The sequence below is a fragment of the Aulonocara sp. 'chitande type north' Nkhata Bay genome, linkage group LG7 (assembly GCF_057382095.1).
Source record: "Aulonocara sp. 'chitande type north' Nkhata Bay isolate Kocher_YH1m ecotype deep benthic linkage group LG7, A_spYH_male_GT1.1, whole genome shotgun sequence".
In the NCBI taxonomy this organism is placed as follows: domain Eukaryota; kingdom Metazoa; phylum Chordata; class Actinopteri; order Cichliformes; family Cichlidae; genus Aulonocara; species Aulonocara sp. 'chitande type north' Nkhata Bay.
In genome coordinates, this window is record NC_141350.1 from 49,745,323 (window position 1) to 49,764,964 (window position 19,642).

General features: G+C 39.8%; 2 protein-coding genes and 1 pseudogene across 6 annotated transcripts in view; all 3 read left to right on the forward strand.

Annotated features, from left to right (window-relative positions):
- The window catches only part of ptpn13 (protein tyrosine phosphatase non-receptor type 13), a 49,321-nt gene extending 44,091 nt beyond the window's left edge, over positions 1–5,230 (forward strand). For all 5 annotated transcript variants that reach the window (XM_086301025.1, XM_086301028.1, XM_086301030.1 and 2 more), the window contains 9 exons: positions 6–109; positions 224–279; positions 373–470; positions 561–709; positions 797–887; positions 2,477–2,814; positions 3,209–3,424; positions 3,508–3,570; positions 3,671–5,230. In XM_086301025.1, coding sequence (XP_086157151.1) covers positions 6–109; positions 224–279; positions 373–470; positions 561–709; positions 797–887; positions 2,477–2,814; positions 3,209–3,424; positions 3,508–3,570; positions 3,671–3,748 — 1,193 coding nt within the window. In that variant the 3' untranslated portion in view covers positions 3,749–5,230. The remainder of the gene's footprint in view (positions 1–5; positions 110–223; positions 280–372; positions 471–560; positions 710–796; positions 888–2,476; positions 2,815–3,208; positions 3,425–3,507; positions 3,571–3,670) is intronic.
- Positions 5,231–6,183: 953 nt separating this feature from the next.
- LOC147326088 (uncharacterized) lies at positions 6,184–10,379 on the forward strand (annotated as a pseudogene).
- Positions 10,380–12,175: 1,796 nt separating this feature from the next.
- Positions 12,176–18,967, forward strand: sdad1 (SDA1 domain containing 1). The gene is made up of 22 exons (XM_086301031.1): positions 12,176–12,390; positions 12,494–12,598; positions 12,679–12,777; positions 12,876–12,986; positions 14,020–14,091; positions 14,183–14,283; positions 14,382–14,439; positions 14,567–14,641; positions 14,841–14,942; positions 15,084–15,153; positions 15,263–15,366; positions 15,614–15,671; positions 16,135–16,193; positions 16,285–16,361; positions 16,827–16,924; positions 17,011–17,087; positions 17,433–17,562; positions 17,651–17,742; positions 17,882–18,063; positions 18,242–18,326; positions 18,492–18,653; positions 18,749–18,967. Exons 1-22 carry the CDS (start codon positions 12,301–12,303, stop codon positions 18,794–18,796), a joined length of 2,055 nt encoding a protein of 684 aa, XP_086157157.1. The 5' UTR covers positions 12,176–12,300; the 3' UTR covers positions 18,797–18,967.
- Positions 18,968–19,642: the final 675 nt, after the last annotated feature.

Genomic DNA, 19,642 nt, shown 5'->3' on the forward strand with positions numbered 1-19,642 from the left:
CACAGACTATGATGATGAACTAGGAGAGAGGAGAGAGACAGAGCAGGGCACAGAGCTTTCGGAGGACACGGACGGCGATGGCTCTTCTTTACCAGAAGATTCTCCTGAGGTACAAATCAAACTCGCCATTTGAGAAACCACAGAAACAACCGTCTGCTTTTTCTGATGTTGTTTTGTTTGTGTCATTTGATTTTTGTTTGTTTGTTTGTTTTTTTTACTGCAGAACTCCCGAAAGGTGAGATGGAATGAGGAAAGTGTTGACAATCCACACAATGAAAAGTACGATTTTACTTTTTAGATGTGCACTCATCAGATTTAAGGTTGTACATCATTTATATTAAGACCTCTTGGCTGTTTGTGTTGAACCAACAGCTACCTGCAGATGAGTGCTGGGCAGCCAGACGATGATGAAATCACGTGGGGAAGCGATGAACTGCCAATTGAAAACATGAACTCAAAGTCAAAAGATGGTAGGAGTCAGTGTCTCAGACAATACATGTAAATAATTGTCATAAGTTACTTACAAAACTTTTAATTCCCTCGTTTATGTCTTCGCACAGACGGGCCAATCATCACAGAGGACGAGCTGACCTCTTTGCCCCTTGTCAGAGTGGTCCCTGAAGGCCAGTACACGGGACAAAAGCTCAACAGTGTGGTTCGCATGATGAGGGGACTTTTGGAACAGAAAGTGCCTCTACAGGAGTTTGAAGTATGACTCTTTGAATTTCATTGCCAAAGAATAAATCACAATAGTTTTCATTAGATTTTTCTGAATATCCATTTTCCGTTCTGGCAGAATCTTCAGAATCTCCAGCCGCTGGACGACTGTTTGATCGGTCAGACGAAGGAGAACAAGAAGAAGAATCGCTATAAGAATATTGTCCCCTGTAAGAAAAACTAGCAGTTCCCTATGTGATTACTATTAATAACATGGACTATGAACTGTATATGAACGATGGTTGTAGCCACTGTGACATCACCCACTGGTTTGTAGACTACTGTTGTGAAATGTCAGCTTGAGCATTTTAGCGGTTCCTGTCTTGGTCCATGTGTGACAAACGAAGTGTGGATCTGAAAGCAAAGTCCCTGTCAGAGTAATTGGAATCAGATAATGATACTAACCCAACATATAGTATTGAATTTCAAATATATTGTCACATTACAATAGCATATATTGCAATATTGCAACCCTTTCACAAACCTTCTTCAACGTCACCCTTGACTTCACTGTAGAGAAGTGTCGCACACTTGGCTTCCTATTTTTTTTTAACATGCAGTTCCCTATTCATTTTTTTTCTCAGTGTTGTGTGGATGCAGATATTTTCACATAAAATAGGTGATTTCTTGACTTCCTCTAAATTGGAACCTAGATTTGTCAAACTAAGTGTGCCCAGTGTTGGTTGGTTTTTCGGTTGAGCTGATTACCTCGCTATTCTCAGCAGGCTTTGGCAGTTTGTGACATGAGCCCTTATACTCGTATTATCTCAAGAGTATTTTACTTTGATCTGGACCTCATTTTAAATATTCCAACCTTTTTGTTTTTTTTGTTTTGGTTCTTTTTTTAGGAAATTCCAAAATAGGTCCATATTCAGATATAGACAGCACTTTCCTGATTTCTTTCTTTGATACCTCCATTATAGTTTTACCAACTTCGTCCCGCATGCTGAATGCTATTTTGGATTGAAAAAGTAATTGATTTATTATACTAGTACTAAAGAGTTATAATTTTATTGACATTTTATATAATAAGATCCTAATATTTGGTGTCCCTATATCGATACAAGTGGAGGAGTTTAAGTATCTCGGGGTCTTGTTCAGAGCGATGGGAGAAGGAAGCAGGAGATCGACAGACGGATTGCTCTACTCTGAGCCGCTGCTCCTCCACATCGAAAGGAGCCAGTTGAGGTGGTTTGGGCATCTGACAACGATGCCCCCTGGGCGAGATTTTCGGGCATGTCCCACCGGGAGGATGGCCCGGGCAGACCCAGGACACACTAGAGAGATTATATCTCTCGGCTGGTTTAGGAACGTCTTGGTGTTCCCCCAGATAAACTGGAGGAGGTGGCTGGGGAGAGGGAGGTCTGGGCTTCTCTGCTTGGGCTGCTGCCCCTGCGACCCAGCCCCAGATAAGCGGAAGAAAATATATTATTATGATACTATGCTTTATCAGTTCCCTCTTCCCCACACCTAGACACTCCACACTTTTAAGATGTAGAGACTTGTCATATGCAAAGTAGTCCCATCTTAAAATAAACTTTCTCTATTAAATAAGACTGACAACTGAAACCACAAAGTTGTCCATAAAATGTTTACTGTCCCCTCATGCTCCAACCACAGCACTTGTGTCTCTTCTCATGGTCTGAGGCTACATCCTCTTTTATTACAGTACATCTACTGTACTTTAATGGCTTTTTTTAGTACTTTTTTCTCTGAATTCAAATTTTAATCCTGAAACTTTTCATGACGTCTCTTCTAGTTGACACAACTCGTGTTGTCCTCGGCAAAGACGGAGGCTACATCAACGCCAACTTCATTAATATGTCGGTGAAGGACGAGAACTTCATGTACATTGCCTGTCAAGGACCCTTACCCACTACTCTGGGGGACTTCTGGCAGATGGTGTGGGAGCAGAAGTCCAATGTGATTGCAATGATGACCCAGGAGGTTGAGGGGGGGAAAGTCAAATGTCAGCGGTACTGGCCAGACACGCCGAGGACGGCAGAGATGGTGGATGACAGATTACAGATAACACTTATCAAAGACCAGCACCTGGACAACTTCGTCATCCGTGTCATCGAGGTCAAAGATGTCCAGGTAAATATGTATCATGTATATCGGTGTATAGATCGATTGTGCAGATAATTTAAGACGGGGATGTCAAACTTTACATCGCAGTTTAGTTTGTAGGTTTATTTTAGTTAAACTGTTTTTTCACATCAAGTTTAATTTTTTAGTTTTATTAATATCAGACTATTACTGTGGTGTAATATGAATGCTAATTAGGGGTGATGGGTCTTATGTTTTACAGCTTTCGCTATTGATAAAGTCCAAAATCTACACACTCTTAATTTTCCAAAGCAGACCAGTGGGCCGGATTGGACTCTTTGCTGGACTGTTTCTCACCCTCTGGCCTTATGTTTGACATCCCTAATTTAAGATGTTTCTACTTGAATTGTCCACATTGACATATGAGTTTCCTTCTTTCCAGACTAATGAAAACCAGATTGTTACTCATCTAAACTACACTGGATGGCCCGACCATGGGACACCTTCACAACCTGAGCAGCTGCTCACGTTCATATCCTACATGCGGCACGTTCATCAGTCGGGGCCTATAATCACACACTGCAGTGCAGGCATTGGTCGTTCAGGGACCCTCATCTGCATTGATGTGGTTCTGGGTCTCATCAGTAAAGATGCAGATGTCAGTATTTTTCATCTTATAAATTTAATAATAACTTTTTTCAGTATCACTTCTAATCTCCTTTTTTCTTTTTCTTTTGGTAGTTTGATATTTCAGACGTTGTCAGGAACATGAGGCTTCAGAGACAAGGAATGGTTCAAACAGAGGTGACTTGGTTTTAAGCTTAGTAGCATTTACACATCTTAGTAGCTCCCAAGCTTTCCCTTACATTTCCCTCTCTTTTTTTTTTTTCTTTTCCTTTTTCAGGAGCAGTATATTTTCTGCTATCAAGTGATCCTCTATGTCCTCCGATGCCTTCAAGCAGAAGAAAACATCTCAGGATAGTAGAAACCCTGAATCGCTGTCATGTGGAGGCTGGATGACTCTTTGATGAAAGCAAAATAAAAAATGAGAATTGCCAAATTACACTACAAGTTTTGTTTTTCTTTTGTTTTTTATTGCCTTAATCTATTTGATAGCTCAAGAGTAAATCCTTTAGAAGAAGTATATTTTTTACCTGTCCGCCCTCCCCTCCCCCTCTGGCTGCTATTTCCTTTTAGTGCATCTATAAGAACTGCTGATTGTCATTGTAATTATCACGCACGAGAGTACATTGATGTGGGCGGGGGGGTGTTCAGATTTTTGGATACCCTAAAATAATTATAATATGATCAGCGATTTTCTATTTTATGTGGAACAATATTATGTACTTTGAAGCCTATTTTGATGCTGGAACATGCCTTGACAGAATACTATGTCAGTATTTGCTATGTAAATCTATTATACAGTAAACTGCTCACTTCCTGAGGCAAATGATGAAATTAAAAGTGTACATATTCATCTCCTGAAAAATTAAACTGGATACGTTTTAAATAACATGTAGAGGAATATTTCTTTTTTGGGGGTAAAAAAATGAAATATTTTACTTTGTCTTTTTTTTTTTTTTTTTTTTTTAAAGTACATAAATCATTTTAGCATACTTTTGAGAATATTTGTCAGCCTAAATGTGTGCATTTTGTTCTGTCTATAAAAAGATGCCATCACATACTAAACATCACCCGTAGAAGCATTAACCTAACGTGACTTTTCCTTATTTGCTTATTAATAAACACCACTGGAGGGAGAGATTACAGCTTGTATAACTGTGGGTTACTAGAACGACTACATCTGCGCTCCACACAGTTCCTGCACAATTACGGAATAATAAGGATCTTGATGTTGAATCTCTATGGAGGCTATTGACTTTTCAAGAGATAATTAAAGCTGTAGTTTGAGATCAGAGAGCAGACCTCTTTAAACTGTGATTCCAAAATCAACCGTATAAGTCAACAGTTCAGTGGTCTTCAACAGAGATTACACATTCGAGCCCTTACATTGTGTTAACTGTCTGATGACTCCATTGCAATGTTTGTCTTACAGGTTCTCATGTAATGTATGCCCATACTCTTTATGTAGTGATTCATCTAAAATGCCCTGATTTAATCTACTTGCCTACATCCAGCTCAAGCAGGAGGTATTGGAGCAGAGATGGCTTGTCTTTTACCAGTTTTTAACCACCGTGTGGTGCCAAAATTCAGTGTTTTATAATTGTAAAACAATTCTGGAAATATTGCTATGTGTTCAAACATATTCATGATTGTTTTAAATGGCTGTTTAGTTACCCAGATATGCAAAATAAAGCTTATATTGCCCAATACATACTGGACAGCATTTTTATGGTTGCCTCAAGGCTGGTTTTTCTTATAGGCATACTGTTAAAATGTTTCATTGGCACATGTAATTCTGTAAAAGAGAGGCTTCCCATTGTGTTGTTGACCCAGGGCAATTATCCAAAAGTGTCCAATAAATATTGTTTATATCTCATTGTTAATGCCGTTACTATTTCAGTCAATATTAAGTGCAGTGGTGTTATTTACCTCTCACAGATCATGGTTCAATGACGATCTAATTCTAAATTAGTCAAAACCTGACTTGATATTTAGCAAACGAGTCACTGACATTCTAGTGGGCCCTGACGCTGTCTTTATTATGTTTAATGGAGAAATTCCAGTTCCCTCATTTGGTATATAATCATCAGATTCAGAATTAATATCATTATGGCCTTCATCTTCAGACACAGCTTCATCCTCTATCACCAAAGTTGAGTTCCAGAGCTTTCGACTTTACTTCTGCTGCTCATTTTGTAAACTCTGACAGACCAGTGTGTCACATCTAGCTGCAGAGTATAATGTTGTTAGAGTCCTCTGGGTGTGAGCACACAACCCTCACCCACCTGGTATTCAAACCTTATGTTTGCAAGGAGCAGCCAGCCAGGAAGATGACCTAGAGTGGCTTGTTTCAGAGTATGAACTGAGGGAACTCCACCAATACCCAGTGTAAGAAAGATAAGGTTACTCAATTGTGAATTATGCAAATCAGAGCCAGCCTGCGCATGAGCACACTAACCAGCTGCTTTGGGAGCGGGATTATAAGCATTACAATAATACTTAGGCGTTAAATTCTTTTACTTTTTTGCCCTTTTGTATATTTCAAGAACAAAACATTTAACTTGTTTTCAACATTTTATTTTCTGTAGTTTCATTGTATGTCGTTGTTGTACACAGGCGTTTACCAGAAGTTGCCCATTTGTCATAACTCACCCCATATACCATCTCAGATGCACTAGAGGTGTTTTTGTTTCTCTGTAGATCTGATGAAATGAATCAAGGACAGGCTTAATAAATGTAGGTAAGCCATTCACACTGGCGATTATATAGCCAAATACTACATGGCAGCACATCATGGGAGTGACTGAAAGAGTGTCTGGTATTGAGAGTACTATGTTGATACCAGACGTGGGGGAATCACATGCGTAACACGAACAGAGGCATATTGGATTTGTACCCTTAAGCCCACCAGTTATCCTGGTCTTAATGAGGAGTTCTCTGTTTTTTTTGTTATTTTGTTTTTACAATTACCTTGGTCCTTTATTAGGGTCATTGTTTTTGTAGTCGAATAGGTTGACCTAGTCTTTACTAATGGTGCTATATGTTTAGCATTACTGCTGTTGTATCTATTGAACTCACATCCTGGGCCATCTGACCTCAGGAATTCGCATGATAAGGTGGGGCCAGGTTTCACAATGAGCTCACCCGAAACTCTGGCTGATTGGGACCCACGCCCAGTTTCACACCTTGGCTCAGGCGATTAGAGGATCATCAGGGGGTCCTTTTGTCCCTCTGTGGGGCGTCTCTCCCACTAGGTTTATATCTGGGACTCTCCACCATTTGACCTTAGAACTGAAGAAGCTTCTCGGATGAGAGGTGAAACGTCTTCAAGCAACTTAAAGAAGTCCAGACGCTTTTCTTTGCAAGCTCCTTTGACAACAAGAAAACACTTTCTCTGTTTATTCTGCTGTCTCTGCTGCTCATCTGCAGAAGTGATGAGTATCTCAGCCTTCCACAGAGTTAGCCTTTTGTTCTCTTAATTTATATGATATAATTGACTTTAAGATCAGTTGTTTGATCTTTTCACTCCATCTCTCCTGTTTTATTTCTCCCTGATCTCACTTGCTACAGTGACTACAATAAAAACATCACGTTTCTGGAACAGCACATATGTGCATGCTCAATACAAATCTCACTGCCAGTAAGGACCTCGGTCACAAAGAGAAAACCTCAACATATAATATACACAATACATAAATCACAGCTGTCATAATGTGTACCAAAATTAGGGATTAATACTGTCTTCTTAGTCGTTACAACACTTTCTGTCACCTAGAGCAGTTTAATGTCTCCAGACCAGCCTTAAAGAAGTGCTCACTGATCTTTGAAAATGAATACACTGTGAGTGTGTGAACAAATGTAATTGTTCTCAAGCCCCATGGATACAATCATAGTCTAACTGTACACTGCAATGTAGTGCAAATAATCAAGCATATATACTGCAGTTAAGAAAAGAGGCAGAGAGGTCTGTGAGCAGGGACCTTTAAAAATGCTAAATTTTCGGTTTTATCTTTTACCAGAATCACACTCTTACTTTTCTGTGTTAATGTATTTTAAGCTAATTGTACCTTCTGTACAGTTTCCTACTAATGGCAAGAAAGTGAAACTGGAATGTGCTAAAAATAGAGAATTGTCCTTTAAAGTGAATCTAAATATTTTCATTCCTCTGTCTAAAAGAAGCTTCATCTCCTCTCTCTGTTTATACCAACTCTCTTGTCTGATTGGCTTTTGGTGACTCAGATTTGAAGTTTGCCAAACAGAAAAATGAATATTATTTTCACTGAATGTTTTCTACCAGTAAATATTTTTCAAACATTTGTTTCCAGTTTCTGTCTTTCCATGTGTTGTCCCTTAATCTGAACTGGACCCAAATGAAGCAGAGTGTAATGACCTCCTATGAGCCATCCTGTCACAGTGAGTGTAAGCTTCAGCATAAAATACTGGCTCTGTGATTTACAATGTGAGCTATTCATGGTGGCCTAAAACAAACTGTGTGCGTGCTCTTGTTGTTAAGAGGAATCATCCTGCGAAGCCAGAAGTCAGTGTCACCTCTGTTTCCTTTTTGTCCAAAGTGAACAGTCGTGAAAAGATCAATTCATACAGAAGTGAAGTGCAGTGGAAGCAGCAGGATCAGTCATGGATGCACCAGTTTGTTTGCAGTCCGTTTTGTGGAACTACCAGGGAGCCTGGAGTGACTGGAGCCCCACTGGATTATCACCAGTAGGAAGAGAGAAAAAAAAAACTAACCATGTAGAACCTTTTTGTAGAATCGTTGCAAATTTTCCATCACCCACTGGATGTGATCTGAGAATATTTATACAATACTTACGCAAGAATGCTGTTTGTTGACTTCAGCTCAGCATTCAGTACAGCTATTCCCTCCAAGCCGATCACCAAACTTGTGGATCTTGGAATCAGCACCTCCATCTGTAACTGGATCATGGACTTTCTGACCAACAGACCCCAGCATGTTAGGTCAGGCCATAACTGCTTTACCACCATCACACTCAACACTGGCACTCCACAGGGCTAGAGGGAAGAGGTAAAGCACCTAGCTGCTTGGTGCTGACATTAACCTGCTTCTGAGTACCAGCAAAACCAAAGAGCTCATTGAGGACTTCACGAGAGAGAAGATAAATGGCATCTAAATCTACATAAATGGCACAGCTGTTGACGGGTCTCCAGCTTCAAGTTCTTGGGGACCCACATCTCTGAGAATCTGACCTGGTCAACTAACATCTCCAGCCTAGTCAAGAGGGTCCATCAGCACCTCTTTTTCTTGAGAGCACTGAAGAAGAACCACATACTGACATACTGAGTAACTTCTACCGCTGTGCAATAGAGAGCATCCTGACCAACTGTGTCACAGTCTGGTATGGGAATTGCTCTGTTGCTGACCACAAGGCACTGCAGTGGGTGGTGAAAACCGCCCAATGCATCATAGGGACTCCACTTCCTGCCATTGCGGAGGTCCATAAGAAGATATGTCATTCTCAGGGACTCCTCTCATCCTGTCAATAAACGCTTCCAGCTTCTCCCCTCCAGAAGGTGCTACAGGACCCTTCAGACTAAAACCAGCAGGTTTAGAAACAGCTTCTTCCCCACAGCTGTCACCCTACTGAGCTCAGTCTCCTGCTGAACCTTTCCATCCACACTCACTTAACCCTTCTACACTCCTCCTCCCAGGGACCATGATCATTTCATTCTCAACATTCACTGTATGCTCACATTGGTTAATGCTATAGTTTTAGGACACTGACATAGTATAGTCTCCTTTATACTGCGTACGTACACTGTTCACTATTATAGTCTGTTCAGAGAGCTACGCTTCCACTACTGTAGATATATTCATAGTGCTCTGTAGATCTGTTTATCCACACGCTACATCTGTATATATGTAGCACATCTGTATATTTGTTCATAGTAAACCTCTATATCTGCCCCGTCTGTATAGCAATATAGAACATCTGTATGCTGTACATTTGTCTGTAGTTCAGCTGTATTGTTGGTCTCTCTGTACATAATCTGTTCATAACTATTCCACCATTTATACTACATGTATCTGTATATATCAGTACATCTGTATATTTGCTCTCTACTTAACTTACTTGTATACAGTCTTCTCTTGTTTTGCACTTACTGCTCTTGCACTTCTGATTAGATGCAAACTTTATTTCGTTACCCTGTATGTATACATGTGTAATGACAATAAAGTTGAATTCTAAATCCTATCCTAAATATTCAAATAAATCACAGCTACAGGAGAAGTTTTCAGAAGTGATTTAATTTATTTGCCAGGGCAGAGGCTGGAGCAAAGGAAAGACATTTAGTGGGGTCCAGACCTCAGACAGTCATATGCAAAAGATTTGAATTCAGACGTTAATAATTAAATGAAGGGTAAATAAGTAAAGATGGGACTGAAGCGAGGGAGAAAGAAAAAGTGATGTTAAAGTTTCTTCTCAAAGGCAGCAGCTACAGTGAGCCAGGGTAGTGTGAAATCTGAGAAGCTCAACACTGATCAATTTAGGCTCCCGAATCTAGATTCAGGCATGTGCAGTTGTGAAGAGGCCAGTAAAGAGAGCATGGAGACAGCATCAACATGACTGATAGGCATGATGAAAAGCCTGAGGGCAAGGACGAGAATGAGGGAGAAAATAAACAAAAGGCAGTTTTTCAGAGGCTGTTTGGAAGGAGCAGAGGTGTGTTTGGGAAGTTTATTCAGGTTTGTTCTGATTATGAAGCAGCAGGCTAACCGCCTGGAGCCTCCCAGCTTGGATTCAGGTGGATCCAGCGGTGGAGAAGAGGAGCAGCAGTGCTTTACTATACTCCCTGCTCTCTCTTACCACAACTGCCTTTGAACTTGCCTGGCCTGGCCAGGTCTGAGTCCAGCTTTGCAACTCCAGCCACTACGATTTGCTCTGATGTCTACAGGCAGGTCAGTGGAGCCCTCTGGTGATGGATACATGCCAGTGAAACAGGAGGAGACCTGACAACAGACAGCAGGTTTAACTAGCAGGACGAAGTAGCATGTAGTACTTGAAGAAGGCATCACAGCCAGTCAGTTCTCAGGAAAATGGAACGTCACATAAATATTTCTCTTCTTTGATTTTCATCAATGTATTTCCTTTGATACATTTTCTGTCAATATTTATGCTTGATTAGAAGCTCATAGGCAGTTCCTGTCACTCTACAATAAAATAATGTAAAGGTTACCCTCTCTGCCATCCCACTAGCTGACCTAACTGCCACAAGTAAACTGTGCTAAGATACATTACATGGACTAAGGTTCTTGGCCACATACATATAGATTTACTGGCTGTAGAACTCCATGCCATGAAGCTCCCAGTGCACATTTGTTATGCTTCTGTCTGTGGCAGAGGAGGTTTGGAGCTCTGCAGAGCCTTGGTGACTTTTACTGACTATGCACCCCTACCCATTTATTATGAACAAACAGCACAACCGTTTTTGCTTTTTTTCTATAATACACATGTATATTTTAGATTCATACTTATGTGGCAGCTATTTAAAAATATTAAAATTAAGTCATTGGTCGGACCCCGTTAAGAACACACAAGCCACTGTTGGATGTCTGGGGCCTGAATCTCCTCCATACCTGCTTCAGGCCCTGAGGGGCAGGGCTATGGCTCCCCACACCTTCTAGCAGATAGTTACATGATTACAAGTGTGTTCACAGACACACACTATATCTTCCTGTCCCTCTTCCCCTTTGTTTTTCTTTCCCTTTCTTACTTTCTTTCTTTCTTTCTTTCTTTCTTTCCTATCCCCCACTCATGGCTGTCCAGTCTGTAATAACTTAAAATAAAATAAATAATAATAATAATGATAATAAAGATCAATCAAGTGGACCAATATGACAAAGCCATAATGACCCACTTGGAAAAATAAATCCATTTGGCATCTTTCTTGGCCTTCAGACTGCCAATTCTGATCGGGACAGGCAAAAAAAGAAAAGAAAAGAAAAGAAGTTTGGTCCACAGCCTACAGCCCCATTTGACAACTGTTAGAATTCATATTCTGGTAAGAAATAATCAACTAAGTAAAGATAAATGAAAGTACATCATAAACCTGGAGGACCAGTTGCAGGAACCCAAAACATGGTAGGTGTGTTTTATCATGATTCATATAATACTGATGATGGATTTTTAGGCTAATAGTTAGGCTAACACTTACCTCTCATCTTTTTTTCCTTCACAAAACGGATAGATCCTCCACTTCTTTTAAGTGTCTCCCACCGCAATTCTTAGCATATTTTGGTTCCCGCAACTGGTCCATCTGGTTCTTGTCTCCCCAGAAGCACTTCCCTTGTGCTATGGAAATCTGTTTTTACCTATTTCTGTTTTCGTTTTTCTTATTTCTGTTTTCTTTTTTCCCATTTCCGTTGTATTTTGTGTGCTTTTGCAGCATTTTTCTTATTGCTGGTGTTTGCTTAAGTTGCAGTCCGTTTGGCCTCTCAGGGCCACCATATAAAACTCGTTGGAAAGCTTTCTGACTTTACTGGACACATTTCTCTTCATCATACCGTTATTTATTTATTTATTTATTTATTATTATTGAACTGTCTTCAAGTATACAAACATTTTTTACATGATTTTTAAATGCAAGAAAAGTTGGTGCAAAATATAAAGAGCGCTTATGAATATAAAATCAAAATATTATCACACAAAAACTCTGCATTGTTTTACATTCTTTGAATTCAACGATTTTTCTCCCCTTTAACTTTTGTACACGAGCGTTTCTTCGAAGACGAAAACAGAAGTGACGACAGTGTGGCCGGATGTGACGTTTGGATCCCCTCAAATTAAATGGCAGCGTACACATTGGCCATGCTTGCCCTGTAAGAAGTGCTGCTTTTCATTATTCTGTAACACATACATAATATAATCTTAAACCATGTCCGGTCGACAGAACAACAAACTACCAAACAATCTGCCTCAACTTCAGAATCTCATAAAAAGAGATCCGCAGTCGTACGTCGAGGAGGTGAGTGTTGTTAGCTAAGACTGCTAAACGCATTAGCTGGTAGAGTTGTTTTGGAAGTGTGAGCCTTCTTTTGCTCATGTAATCCTCTCGTTTTCGTCCGCAGTTTCTGCAACAGTACCGACACTATCAGTCCAATGTGCAGATCTTTAAGCTGCAGCCTGACAAACCGAGCAAGGAGCTTGCAGACCTCGTTATGTTTCTCGCTCAGGTAACCCGGTGTGTTTTTGGTGTAGTGAATAGTCCTGAATCTTAGAAGTTGTCTCAATACAATTATTCTTTGCCCTTCAGGTTGGTCACTGCTTCCCCCAGCAGCTCTCCACGTTTCCTAAAGAGTTGTCTGAGTTATTACTTAGTTACCACACAGTCCTGGAGCCGGACCTACGAATGGTGAGGTTGGGTTCATACACCAGGATTCATGTGAACCCGTCACTTTAGTTTTGCTAAAGACTTGAATGGTTTATATGCATTTCTGCTGTCTTTGTCAGACCTTCTGCAAAGCTCTGATCCTTCTGAGGAATAAAGACTTGATTGATGCCTCAGGCCTCCTAGAGCTCTTCTTTGAGCTGCTGCGATGTCATGACAAGCTGCTTAGGAAGGTAAGACTAAGCTCTTTCCCCAAACAGCAGCGTAATTAAGGGACATTACAGTTTTTTCCCAGTATTTTGAGAGAGCAATCTGGGAAGCTGTTGTTTAGATATTTATAAAGATAAACAAAAGTTTTGTCTGTGTAAACATGTAGACAGTTTGCCCAAAAACTAGATCAATACCGAGCATGAGGACCATTCGTGATATATGGATAATAGAAATTATTTTATGTTGCTGGGGGTTTTTTTTCTTAAGATTTAAGCAGGAAGTGAAACTCTTGACATTAAGAATTTCGAGAGCCAACATGCCATCTGGGGCATCTTATCCATTTGTTGGCCAAGATTCGTTATTCTATATATACACATATATATTCGTACAATATGCTAGAGCAATAATAAAAATAAAATATCGACCTCATAATTTTCCACAGGTTGCTGTTGTAAACATGAGTGTGATTTTGAATGACTTGGCTGGTTGACTCAATCCAGTACAGCTGTTTTAGTCATAAAGCTGCTTGTTCATGTTCTGTTGATAGCTTTAGTTGGTTTTAAGCTTTTAAAACTTAGGAATTTAAAATGTAAAAAAGCCTGCATTCTGTTGGATTGAGATTTGGTGGCTGTACATGATATTTGAGTACAGTGAACTGAACTTGTCATGTTTGAGGAACCAGTTTGCGATGATTTTAGTTTTGTGAAATGGTGTGTTATCCTGCTGTGATACTCATTTGGTACTAAGATTTGATGTACTCTGCAGTCAGTGATGCTCTTCTGCAGACCTTGGTTGTACTGAGTGGTTATTTGAGCTCCTGTTGCCTAAAGCAGTCTTGCTATTCACTCGGTGTACCTAACGAAGTGGCCAGTGAGTTTAATTTTGCTAACTGGTGAATGCCTTATGTAGTGATGAGTTAATAACTTTGATCTGTGGACCTGGTTTTCTGCTGTTAGAGCTTCTGCAGACCTACCAATGGGACAGTCTTCTGATTGCTTCTGTTTATTTTTGTTTGTTTGTTTTGCTTTCATGTAAACAATGTTTTTCTCTCTTCAGACTTTGTACACACACATTGTAGCAGACATCAAAAACATCAACGCAAAACATAAAAACAACAAGGTCAACACAGTAAGTACACAGCTGTTGTGCACCCTGATATTGTTTGATAGTCTTTGTAAAATGGTGTGCACTCACAGCGTTGTGCTGTCATTTGTTACAGATGTTACAGAACTTCATGTACACCATGCTGAGAGACAGTAATCCGATAGCAGCAAAGATCTCATTAGATGTGATGGTGGAGCTGTACAAAAGGAACATATGGTGGGTTCAAAGTGAAATGGAAACGTTAAAGCGGCTATTTTACAGCCAATGTATAATTATTTTGTTTGAACATCTTTTCTTTTTTTGTTTTGTTGCAGGAATGATCCCAAAACAGTTAATGTTATCACAACTACGTGCTTCTCCAAAGTGACAAAGGTATATTTTGGGGGTATTAAGACTTAGACCTAGAGCTTTTATTGTCATTGTGGGGTTTCATACGTTGCTTATGATATTGATTAAGTGGAAACATTAGTGCTTATGACCAGGCAATCTTCTTGTTTAGATCCTTGTTGCAGGCCTTAAATTCTTCCTGGGAACAGATGAAAATGAGAAAAATGAGAGTGACTCAGAATCAGAGGTAAGCATCAAAGATGGACAGTTTGATGTATGATATGTTATGATACAATATAGAAATTTTTTTTCTTTCATGCTAAGGTAGAATGCATTTGAAACAGACAAATATGGTTTAGATTTGTTGTGCAGTATTCAGTAAGTGTGTGTGTGTGTGTGTGTGTGTGTGTGTGTGTGTGTGTGTGTGTGTGTGTGTGTGTGTGAAGAATGAAGGGCCATCAGCGAGAGACTTGATGGCGAAATTCTCCACTGGCAAGAAAACCTCCAAGAACAAGAAGAAGCTGGAAAAGGCTATGAAAGTCCTCAAGGTGCCACTGTTTTACCTGAAGGGACTGTTTCTAATTCCAATTGTGTAACTTTAAGATGGTTAACAGGACAGTACTGAGAGATGATTTACTGCTGTGCTAGGATGAATTGTTTTAACTCTTTATCCTCGCATTTTCTCTTAGAAACATAAAAAGAAGAAGAAAGCAGAAGTTTTTAATTTCTCTGCAGTTCACCTTATTCACGACCCTCAAGGTATCTAATTGTTCAGCATCACTGCAGCAAATGGAACACACAGAATTTGCCTCGAGGTCATTTAGGCTTCCGTTCATAGAACTGTATAAAATCTATTTTTTTTCTTTAGATTTCTCAGAGAAGCTCTTAAAGCAGCTGGAAGACTCAAAGGAGCGCTTCGAGGTTAAGATCATGATGATGGAGCTCATATCCCAACTGGTTGGAATCCACGAGGTCGGTGACTCATCTGTTTTTTGGGGGTTTTTTTGTTCTTTCGTAAATGAGTTTATTCAAGTCAGATTAACGCAGTTTTAAATGCACCCTTCAGTCCTGTGTGTCGGGTCTGGTAAAACATGTACTGGCTTTTATTGAACTCCACATTTAAATCGCAGCTGTTGAGGCATGAGTGACGTATGCATTGTTTTTTCTTCTTTCTTCTTCTTCTGGCGAGTAAACACTTGGTGTTCTTTTTCTTTTACAGCTCTTCCTCTTTAATTTCTACCCTTTCATCCAGAGGTTTCTTCAGCCTCACCAGAGAGGTAAAAAGAACTCACAGCTAAAGAAACAGATGCTCTTTTCTGTCCTGTACTGCTGTTTATTCATCTAGACCCAGTTTTGGGGATGTCTGCTGCCTTCTCTTGAATAAAATGGAAATAATTGGCTCTTGTTTTAGTGAGTGATACCTCATCAGCAGTGTCTCTTTGTACTGTGTTACCTGAGAGCAAAAAGTTCATCTCCCAGTGTCCACCAGCTAGATGGGATATAAACATCAGTGTCCTTTCTTAGTGGAACTTTCTTAACTGGGTCCTTCTGGTGTGGTGGTGTAGTTTAGTTTTAAAAAAAAACATTCCTGATATCTCCAAAACTCAGCAACCCACCTCAAAACAATCTAAATTGATACATAGCAGTACTAACTAAGCTATTATTATTATTTACATTTAAATTAGAATTTTCATGAGAAATCATTTGTCCATGAGACTTTTCTAACCAGCATCTTTGCAGATGTGACAAAGATTCTTCTCTGTGCTGCTCAGGCCTCCCACCAGCTCGTTCCCCCTGAGGTACATTTACTCCTATTTACTCAGTCGTTTTAAGCTGGTTTAACACAGTAGTTTCACACTGCTCTTCCTGTTTAACACTGTTCTGCTGCAGATCATTGAACCTGTGATCATGACAATCGCCAACAACTTTGTGACAGAGAGAAACTCTGGAGAGGTCATGACTGTGGGGTAAGTAGGTCTTTATACGATACTCAAAAGATGTGGTGAATTGAAAAATGAGTCAAGCTAAACCTATAACATACACCGACCAGCCATTTTATTAGGTACACCTCTGTGTAATCGTGGCACAGATTCAGGAAGGAGCTCTAGATTTTCCTACCTGACACGACAGCGTCAAATGGTTGCTGCAGATTTATCAGCTGCACATCAGTTAAGCAAATCTCCTGTTCCGCCACACTCCAAAGGTGCTCTGTTGGAATGAGATCTGGTGCCATTTCAATACAGTGAACTCATTGTCATGACGATGTGCTTAAATGAGTTGAGTTGCAGACATGTGATCGGTTGATTAGATATTTTCATCAATGAGAAGTCTGTTAGGTGCCCAGCAAGTGTTCATACAGGGTTTTTGTAGCTACCTCTTTAGTTTTACTCTATACTTTTATAATAAAACTGACTTTTTCGTTTATGTTTCAGTCTCAATGCCATCAGGGAGGTGGCAGCACGCTGTCCGCTCGCCATCAACGAGGACCTTCTGCAGGACCTGTCCCAATACAAGACCCACAAAGACAAGAGTAAGTAATTGGTCTATTTCAGGTTTTTGTGATTGTGTTGAAGTCTGTATTCATGTTCACATGATGTACACTGCCTTCATTTTCAGATGTAATGATGTCTGCCAGAGGACTTATCCAGTTGTTCAGGAGTCTTAATCCACAGATGCTGCACAGAAAGGATAGGGTGAGCTTCATAGAACTCTATATGAACTTCAAAACATTTTCAAAAATGATGATTTGCCTTCCGATTTGCAGTAAAATGAGGAAAAAAATCTATTTTATGAACATTTGAGTGAATTGTGGGGTGCTATGTTTTCTTAAGTAGTCAAGTAGTGGCAGCACATTTGAAAATCTAATGTAAAATGAATGTTAATAAACCATAAAATTGTTCTGAACGTTCAAGAAGTACAAAGGAGATAAAAGATGGAGATCAGCCCATTCTTGTTACCTGGGTCAATATAAATGTTTTCCAGTTCCTAGAATAGTTGAAGCTACACGTCTGTAAGTATAAACCCTACTCGTCATTCAGGGGAGACCCACTGAGGCATCGGCAGAGGCCAAGATCAAAGACTACGGACAGCTGGAGGCTAAAGACTATATCCCCGGAGCCGAGGTCCTGGAGGTGGAGGAGGAGAACAAAGAGGGAGAGGACGATGAAGGTCGGCCACTGTTGTAACATCCGCCTGCGCGCTCTCTGCGTACGTACAGAATGTGTGAATAATATATTTGTATTGTTTTATATAACAGACGGCTGGGAGAGTGCCAGTATTAGTGATGATGATGAAGATGGGGAGTGGGTGGACGTTCACCACTCATCTGATGAAGATACAGGAGAAGTGGTGAGTTTAAAAAAATGAACAAACATAGCTTGACAGATTGCTAAAACCTCATTATTCATACTATTTCATGGTAGGAAAAAAAGGTATATATTTATAAAACTGTTCTGGTTTTTCATGTTTGTTTTTTGTTGTTAATCAGGCAGAGAAGCTTCAAAGCATGACAGCTGAGGAAAGAAAAGCCAAGGCAGCGGCGGTCAGCGCCAGCAGGCTCCTCACCCAAGATGACTTCAAGAAGATCAGTCTGGTCCAGATGGCCAAAGAGGTCAATGCTGCACCAGGCAAGAAGAGGAAAAATGTGGACAGTGATGACGAGCGAGACAAGTAAGGGCATGAAATGAACCTTAAACATTCATAAAATGAAATGTATTTTATTGAAATCTTAATAGTTTGTGCAAAACAGTTTTACTCTCAGGTTCACGGTCTCTTGAATTTAGCATGTGGGCCTTTGTGCTGATTAGCTTGTTGAGAATGACGGTCATCTTATTTATTTTTTTCCCAGAGGAGAGCTGCTGACGTTGAGAGATATTGAGAGACTGCACAAGAAACCAAAAGCGGACAAGGAAACACGACTGGCAACAGCAATGGTGAATAAATTGTGATGGAAATGTGCACATTTGTTTAAATGAAAAATCAGTTCATGCATATGAAACACTGACTCTGGGGAGTTTAAGAAACTCTCAGTGCATTTCAGAAGTGTAAGCCTGATTTATTGTTAGCATTCTGGCCTAATGATGTGTTTGATTTTCTAGGCGGGACGGACGGACAGGAAGGAGTTTGTCAAGAAGCGGACCAAGCTAAACCCACACGCTAGCAGCAGCAACAAGGAGAAGAGGAGAAATAAGAACTTCATGATGATGAGGCACAGTCAGAACGTCAGGACTAAAGGCAAACGCTCCTTCAGAGAGAAACAGGTAAGTCACACATGCCTTTTTACAAATGTGTATATAAACAAGAAACTACTTTGGCATTTCACCTGGAAATGTTTTTTATGTGTCTTTTAATCTAGATTGCTTTACGAGAGGCTCTCCTGAAGAAGAAGAAGCAGTACAAGTAGCAGAAAAGGACATTGTGTTGTAGTTGCTTGCTAAACTTTGTGTTTAAAAAAAATCTAAATAAAAAACGTAGATCCTTTAATTGGACTGTAAAACACACTTTAACATGTATTTTTTTTCTGTGGATAAACAGCATAATTTACTCATTTTCCGAAATAAATGATCTTTGATAATTGTGTGATGTGTTTTACTTGAGTTGGTTGTCATTTTTATTCACTATATACTTTTAATATTAAGTTAAATGTAAATATCTGGTATGTCAGAATACAAGCGCTGACTGAGTGTTCTCTGTTTTTGTACTGTTCTATTTAACTACATTAAACACAGCGCTCTTAGTTTTGATACTATCTGCTGGAACACTGTTGCATATTTTTAAGCCATGCCTCTCCATGTTTGCTTGTGTATGAACTTCCACGACTTGTTTTCAGTGTTGTTTGCAGGGTGCTATAGAAATGCCAGCCATACACTACTGTTCAGTAAAGAGAACTCCTCAGGGTACAAAGGTGTTAATGTGCGATCTTATGTAAGATTTTATTGGAGAATAGAGTTGTGTAATTGTAATTACAATCTTAAATGTCCTTACTTTGCACATTTCTCCCCACTTTAGGGCTTTATTTGTCCCAAGTGTTATCTACTGTACCCACTTCTTTAGCTTCTTATGTTTTATTTATACACACACACACACCATAGTACTGTTGTACTGCTTTTTAGATGCTTTAACTTTTAAGCTGGCACCATTACACTGTAACAGATTTGATATTGGTATTTTTATCGGTATCAAATTTAATGTCTTAGATGTCAGACATCAACGTTAAAGTGTCAGTATCTCAGAACCGAGAGGCAGGTGT

Coding starts and splice junctions, on each gene's coding strand:
- sdad1 (XM_086301031.1), top strand. CDS start 12,301: ATGTCCGGTCGACAGAACAACAAACTACCAAACAATCTGCCTCAACTT. Junction 16,925..17,010: donor CAAGACCCACAAAGACAAGA/GTAAGTAATTGG, acceptor CTTCATTTTCAG/ATGTAATGATGTCTGCCAGA. Junction 17,743..17,881: donor ATGAAGATACAGGAGAAGTG/GTGAGTTTAAAA, acceptor GTTGTTAATCAG/GCAGAGAAGCTTCAAAGCAT.